We start from the raw sequence: 7,765 nt of genomic DNA on the forward strand, positions 1-7,765 counted from the left end.
GGTAGTAGGTGTGGTGGCCGGGGGGGGGGGGCCGTGGGGCCCTTGCTGCCCGCGGGGGGGGATGGAGGGGGGGTGGTAAGAAACCCCCCCCCCCCCGGGCTAATGCTGAGCAGAAAGCAGAATCGTTCGTGCCCTGAGCCGGGGAGCCGGTGGGCACTTGCTGCCCACGGGGGGGGCCGCCGGGGCTGTACATGGCTGTGCATCCATCGCTCCCTGCAGCCTTTACTCATGTGCCGCTGGCTGCTTGCTGTGGTGGGGGCTATTTTTCCGTTGAGCGTACATGTCACCGGGGGAAGCTATTTTTGATAAAATAAACAAATCTTTCCAGCTTTTCTAAAAATAGCCATTGCCCTTTTTTCTCCCCCTCCCTTCCCAGCTCAGGCTGCCTTAGAGACAGAAATCCGCCTCGAGCCATCCAGTTATTAATACCAGTAAACAAACCCTTATCTCTGGTGCCCTGTTCTAGCGGGAACATGTGGGGGCGGGAGCCACCCAGCTGCCAGGAGCCCGTGTCCCCATGTCCCCACATCCCTGCTGCCTGCCTCGGCGTAGTCCCACGCTGCCGCTCCTGCCTGGTTCCAGCCGGCAGATGCAGCCAAGGTGGCTGGTTTGGGTTTGATTTGGGGTTATTCTTCGTGCTGCTGCCACCTTCGCTGGCTTTAGCATCTCATGGGATGCAGAGAGGGATGGGATTGCCCTTCCAGGTGCTGAGGATGCTGCCTTCACCTCCTGCCCCTCAGCACCCCCATCCCTACCTGCATACAGTCCCCATGGCATGGGGATCGGGGGGGCTCACAGCACAAAGGGGGCAGCTCCTTCCCCAAAGCAGCACGTGGCAGAGGCTAAAAATTCAGGTTTAAGGGGAGACCAGGATTTGTGGAGGCTTTCTGCACAGGGAGAGACCCCACCAGGCCCTGGGAGATGGATGGACGGACGGAGTATTTCTCAGCAAGGAGTAAAAAGAGAAATACCTTTTATTACAGATAAAAGCCTCGTGTTTCTAGAGAGCAGAAGGCAGCCCCACTACGGGACAGGCACGCGGGTGGGTACAAAGCGCTTGGTGCCAGGAACATGGAGCTGCTGCAGAGTCCTCTTCCTCTTCCTCCTCCTCTGACTCCCAGGAGGGAGCCAGAGGTCAGTAGCAGTGTGCGATGAGTCCTCTTCCTCCTCCTCTTCCTCCTCCTCTGGCTCCCTCCTGGGAGTCAGAGGTCAGTAGCAGTGTGCGATGGTCTCCATGTTGAGGAAGCGGACATGCATCTTGGTTTCAATGTCAATCCCCTGCCACATCTGCAAGGGGAAGGGGGTGAGCGGGGCCAGGACGGGGGCTCGGCTCCGTGCCCACACCGAACGCCCAGGTCCCTGCGACCGCCCAGCGCCCTCCTCCTGGGGAGACGAGCAGAGATGCCACCAACCTTAAGGAAGTCTTCGAAGGTGATGCCCTCATACACCTGGTCCGGCCCCTGGGCGCAGCGAGAGAGAAAACATTACGGCTGCCCCACGCCAATGGGGCAGGGGCCTTGGGGCACTGGGTCACCGGGGGTGGGTCCCTTGGAGCTACAGGACATGTCTCCCACAGGCGCACAGCCCTGACCCTGCACCGTGCCCCATGGCCAGCCCAAAATTGGTTCCCAGAACCATCATGGCTGCAAGGAGCTGCCTTTTTTATAAGCGCTAAAGCCCCAAGCACTGAGGATGGTGCTTTATGGGCTGCTGTTTGCTTATCCCCCTTGGGCTCTTATAATGGAAAAAAAACCAAACCAACAAAAATCCTGAAAGCTGCTGCCTGCAAAAAAAAAATCTTCTCTGGCCAAAGCAGCCCAGGGACAGGGGAGATGCCCCGGGCAGGACAGACACCTTCCAGCCCCATTTTCGATACCATCACTGCGCCTCTGTGCCACGGTAGAGCAAGGAATCGGCTCCCACCATTTGTCCCACACAGATGCTGGCTGCCTCCATCATGGCCCCGTCGGCGATGGACCGCGCCGACTCCTTCTCCAGGTGGGGGTTCCCCGACAGCAGCTCCTCCACCACCTACGAGGCAGCAGGTCAAAGCTGGGGCCGGGAATTCGGTGGTGATGGGGTGGGAGGGACCATACGTTACATTTCTGTACTCCTGCAGCGTGATCTTCCCGTCATGGTCCGAGTCGTACATGTGGAAGAGGACTGGGAGGGACGAGAGGAGCGCGGCAGGGTCAGGGGAGCCCCGTCCCGCCATCCCCCCGCCTGCCCTGGGCTTTGGGCAAGCCTCACATTTGAGTTTCTCTTTCCGGAAGCGATCGAGCTGCTCCTCGTCCATGTTCATCTCGATGGGTCTGAAGTAGGACATGATGGTCAGGAAGTCTTCAAAGTTTATCTCATCCGCCAGCCCATCTGACTCCTGCCGCAGGTTCCTGCCAAGAGCGGAGCCAGCGGTGCTGGGCAGCCGGGGCCCCCCCCCCCCCAGCTGCCCACTCCTGCCTGCCGCAGAGCCCGGCGCGTCCCTCGGCAAAGCTTTAGGACTGTTTTTTCCCCTAAGGCTTAGCTTAAATGTCTGTAATTTTCACCCTGGCTCCATTGAGCCTTTAGGAAGGAGATCTTTGCCCAGCCATGTCCTGCTTTCAGAGGACAAACCAATTACCCCGACCCTCCCCGTGGTGCCGGGGATGTTCTTACCGCTTGTCGAAAAAGGCATGGACGATTTTCCCCCTAATTGGGTTGAATTCCAGATCGGGGATGCTGTCAAAATTCTCCTTGCTGCAAAGGAAACAGAGACAGCCCGAAGTGTGAGGGAGCCGCGGAGGAGGGAGACGCTGCGACAGTCACCGAAGAGCTGGTGCAGAAGCCCCAACCCCATTCTTTCAAAGCAATCATGAAAAAAAAAAAAGAGGTTTTGCATGAAAACCCCTATTTGCCTCAATTCAGACTGAAAGCAAGCTGCGCTGCTGCATCGTCTGTGCTTGGTGCGGCTATGGGCAATTTTTGTCCCCACTAAAATGGGTCTTTGGGAAGCTCTGGGACACAGCGGCTCGGGGCTGATGCTGGGGTCCTTTGTACAGCTCGACCTCCAAATGGCTGCACGGTTTTCAGAGATTTTTTTCCAGAAATATAAAGTCCTGAATGGGGCTCAACGAGGTGAGGGAAAGAGCTTCTGCCGTCCACCCTCCCCTTGGCTTCCTCTGCCCTGCACCGTCCCGCTGCATCTCGCTGCCGCCCCGTGTTGTGCTGCACAGACACCAGGTTGAGCCTGTGCTGGTCGTTTGCTATTGACTTTTTATAAAGCAAATGAGCCAAGAAATAATCTCCGGGGTTGGGGGGGGAGGTGGTTAGGCAGAGGGCAGCTGGGCTCCCCAGCCCGCGCTGTCTCCTCGCGTGGCTGGTGAAGCTGGTCGGACGCGCCAGAGCTTTCCCAAGGAAGCGGAGTCGTGGCTTTGGTGCACAGTTGCCTGCACAGACGCCGGGGAGGGGGAAAAGGGGAACTTCAAACCCCACCGTAGCTCCCGTGTAGGGACTTCTCACGTCCCTGATTTCCAAAACTGATTTTAAAGCTGGGGGAAAATGGGATGCGTGGCAGGAGCGACCCTGCTCTCAGGCCACTGCTTCACCGCTCATTATTTGTAATGCCACACTGCAGAGAGCCAGCTCAGCACGGCCGTGGGATGACCGGGAAGGACACGCTCATCCTTGCAGCCCGGGGAGCCGGGCATCTCGACTAGGCACCCTTCGCCAGCGCGGGGAAGGCAGGCGCCCCGGCAGTGGAAATGGAAGCGCTGTACCGGATTGTCAGCTGGTCCCGGCTCAGCTGCTTGAATCGCCGGTGCAGGTGCTCGATCTGTTCAGAGGTGACTGTCGGGGGAAAAAGAGAGAGGTGACAGGGGGTGAGCTCCCCGGGCACAGGGTAGCCCCCGGGGGACCCCCGGGGGACCCATCTGCAGAACTCATGTCCTGCCCAGGGACGCGAGGAAACCGGTGGGCACCAAAACCTGCTGCAAAGCTTGTTCCCTGGGGACACCACCAAAGCCCGTCCCGTGTGGCAACAGCCAAAAGGCTGCCTGCTCCCACCCCCACCCCCAGTGGCGGGGCCCTAGTCTTGTTGTGGGGGGGGGGTGGGGGGGGGGCTGGTTTATCACCAGTCCAGTTGGGGGGGGCTGAGCAACAACCACACAGAAAGCTCTCAATGCCACCTCTGTCTTGCAGGGGGGGGGTGGGGGGTGACAGGGGCTGGTTTATCACCAGTCCCGGTCTGCAGAAACTCCCCTGGCCCAGACTGCACGGCATGGCATGGCACAGCATGGCATGGCACAGCAGGAAGCCACCCCCCAACACCCAGTTTAGGATCCTCGGTAGCAGTCCCTTCAAACAAGACCATTTAATTTGGGGGTTGTTGGCGCCGTGGGCAGGAGCCGTGCCCGGGGAGCACGTCTTGACCTGCCCTGGGACATCTCTACTTGCAGCTGGGAGGTTCATGTGCTCACGTCCACAGCCATGCCGGGGGACAGAAAATAACACTAAATAAAAAAGCAAACCCCAAAGCTGACAGTAGCCACCTGTGTCTTGCCAGGGGCAAGGAAAGGCTGAACATGGAGGAGATGCATCGGCACCCAAAAAGCAAAGCCGGGCTTTGAAATAAGTGCTGCTGCTCGGGGGGGAGCTGGGACACCGGGAAGCCCCGAACCATCGAGGTGGGCACTGCCTCCCCCAGGGATGCACCAGCCCCCGGGCAGCGCGGCTGCACCCGTTGGAGCATTAGCCTGGGGTAGGGGCTGGAAGCAGGGTGCCCATCAGCCTTGCTTTGAGACCCACGGAGCGCTGAGGTTACAGCGTGAGGCTCAGCAGCATCTTTTCACCTCCTTAATCCCATGACACAGGTTGGTTTGGTTTTTTTTTTCCCCAGCTATTCTTTACAGGCTGTAACCAAGCTCTACAAACCCCCGAAGACATGCAGAGTCTCACTCTCTCGTGCAAATATTGACAGCAGCCGTTCCCAGGAGCCGGGGAAGCGGCTTTCAGCTCTGTTTGCAGGAGCTGGTGGCATCTGTCCAGGCGCCAGCTGGACCGGGTGCTCGCTGCAGCCCTGGCTGGAGCTGGGCACGGGGCAGGGCTGCGCCAGCGGCCGGTCGTCAGCCTTTCCCAGCGGCGCAGAGAAAGATAAAAGCATGTTAAAGTATAATTGAGAGGTTGCAAATGGTTAACTGCTGTGACTGAAAGACAACAGGTCAATGCTGAGCTCGCGTGCTCGCTGGCTGGCTCGCTCCCTCTCTCTTTTTATTATGTTTAAATAATGTCCTTTGCTCCCTTTCTGACTGTTGTTTTACAGCCTTGAAATAGAAACTGTATTGATCAGTAAGGCTGAGCATTTACAGACCTCTAGTAATGGACTGGAAAACCCATCTGTGCTTGTTGCTGGGGCTCTGTGCCTGCCCCAGATCTCTGCCTCTGCTGGCAGCTGCCAGACCTTTTGCAGGATGAGGCCATTAAGCCCCCTGGCCTGGCTTTGGGGGGTCCTCCCTCTGAACCTGCTGGCTCTCAGGCGGTGATGCCTGGCTGCACAGGTGCTCAGGCACCACCAATTCAGCCATATGATGTTTTTCCCCCCTAATCTCTCTTCCCCTCCTCCCTCTCCCTCTCCCTCCCTCCCTCTCTCTCTCTCTCACACAGACACACGCTTTCTCTGGACTTTGCTTTCCAGTTTTGGCCACAGAGAAGTGACCTTTCGCTTTCTCCCTTGACAACATTGCCATCACCATGGGAGCAGCTGGGCCACCAAGACTTCAGCATCTGTGACTTGGTTGCACAACAAAATCTTTGATCTCTTAGAAAAAAGTCCCAGCACCGACATGAAAAAAACTGGGGTCACTGGCTGGATGCTCACGGTTGGTCCAGCCCCGCTGCCCATCCAGCCCACAGCTGCAAGGCAAAAAAGAGGGCTCTTCCTCCCTCTTTCCTCAAACTTAGGTCTTCCTCGCCCAGCTCCGAGGAAGGAGCGCAGGGCTGCGGTGCAGGCAGGTCTCCGAGGACCACACCGGTCCTGCGAAGGGTGGCAGCGCTCGGCTGCTTTCCAGAAAAAAAAGCTGCACCTTGCACAAAGGGCAAAGGCTTTCCTGCGAGAAGGACTGGCTCAAGGGCAGCAGAGGCTGCCCGTATCGCCGAGAAACATCCTCCGTGCTCTGATGCTGCAGGCCCGTGTCCAAGCACGGCAACCTACTCTACAGGGGAAAAAAAATGGTATTTAAACTGAAGGGCGCTGGGTTTGCCGTTTCCCAGCCTGCGGCAGTTTGTGCTGCTTGAGCAAAGGGCATCCCCCGGGGAAGAGGTGCATTGGAGGGCCTCAGCCCTGCGCTGCCCTCCCTGTGCTGTGTTTCACCTTGCGGGACCCGCCTGGGTGCAGGAAAAGATCGCGTCGTCCCAGGAAGAGCCAGTTCAGCACCAGGCAGATGCTGCTGCTGCTGCTGCAGCTTCGTGATCGGGCACGCAGCAGCAGGAATGGGGACCAGCCCCGACGGCCCCGAGCAGACAGCTGTGGGTGCCCCTGCGGCTTTCGGGGTTTAAAGCACTGGGGGAGAAGGCAAAGGACTGTGCCCCGGGCACGTCCTGGGGACCCGCAGGGAGTTCTGCCCTGTCCCCGCTTCTCCCAAGGGACCAAGGGTGACTACGATGCCCTCCACGAGGTTGTACCGCAGCAGGAAGCCTGTAAAAACCCTTGCATTCCCCGGGTTTTTCTAGTAGCAGCTGCAGCATGGTGAGAGCCCTGTGAATCCTGCCGGCAGCATATTACATGCACCCCAGTTGTGGCATGGGGTCATCGCCCCACCCCGGACCTCTGGTTTCGATGAGACTTTTTGGGTGCTGCCTTCGTAAACCCTTCTCTGGGACTGATTCACCGGGGCACTGGGGCGTGAGGCAGGTGCCTCCACGGGCAGGTGCTAGAGAAAGGGACACTGGGGGGCGACAGCTTCTTCACCGCACAGCCGCGATGAAAAGGCCCCCGGGCAGCACTGCCAGCGCGGGCCTGCTGCAGGCAGCCTGGCCTGGCCAGCGCGGGAGGCGCCTGCTGCAGGCAGCCTGGCAGGATCCCCATGCCAAGGCGTTCCCAAAAACCTCCTTCCCCCCTTGGCTGCCACGGTCGTACCCCGGGAGCTCCCCAGGCTGCTGCCTGCAGGGAGGGCTGAGTTCACCCCGGGGTGCCCAGCGAGGTGCTGGGGTGCTCAGCCCTCACTGGGGGAGGAGGAGGAGTGAGAGGGGAGGAAGGGCGATGTGACCGTAGAGTCAGTGGCAGGGCTGGGGAGAGGTGCTGGAACCCCCCCAGTCCCGGCACATCCTTTGGCTGCTGGCAGAGCTGCCTCCCTCCACCCCTCCCTCCATCACAGCCCGCTCCTGGGACGGCGGGAGCTGGAGGAACCGGGCGGGAGCACCCCGATCTCCGTGCCCAGAGCTGGCCACGTCCTGGGACATCCTGGAGCGATGACATTTCCCCGGAGGGACACGACCACCCCGCCCTATGCACCGACCCCTGCTTGGAGCCCTAGGCCACATCCCTGCTGCCAAACCCCTGCCTGCTGGTCCCTTTCCCCCGCGCCGCCGGGCGTTACGCACCGTACCGGCCCCGAGAGCATCGCCGGACGGCAGCGGAGCCGGTGGCTCCTGGGCAAAACAGCGACGTGGGGACAATTTCTTGCACTAGCGGCGTGGGAGGGCAAAGCGCCGCCGGGGCTCACACGTGTGCGCGCTCGGTGCCCCGGCAGTGCGGCACCGGGGGTGCGCGGGTGCGTCCCTGTGGGTGACACGGCTG

General features: G+C 59.9%; 1 protein-coding gene across 1 annotated transcript; it reads right to left on the minus strand.

Moving 5' to 3' along the window:
• Nucleotides 1-1,174: 1,174 nt before the first annotated feature.
• TESC (tescalcin) lies at nt 1,175-7,444 on the minus strand. The gene is made up of 8 exons (XM_009274031.1): nt 7,342-7,444; nt 3,753-3,822; nt 2,653-2,733; nt 2,251-2,390; nt 2,102-2,163; nt 1,924-2,031; nt 1,413-1,460; nt 1,175-1,287 (listed from the first exon to the last, which is right to left on the minus strand). The coding sequence occupies exons 1-8, from the start codon at nt 7,442-7,444 to the stop codon at nt 1,210-1,212; spliced, it is 690 nt and encodes a 229-aa protein (XP_009272306.1). The 3' UTR covers nt 1,175-1,209.
• Nucleotides 7,445-7,765: the final 321 nt, after the last annotated feature.

This window comes from Aptenodytes forsteri, unplaced genomic scaffold (assembly GCF_000699145.1).
Source record: "Aptenodytes forsteri isolate BGI_AS27 unplaced genomic scaffold, ASM69914v1 Scaffold415, whole genome shotgun sequence".
Lineage (NCBI taxonomy): Eukaryota > Metazoa > Chordata > Aves > Sphenisciformes > Spheniscidae > Aptenodytes > Aptenodytes forsteri.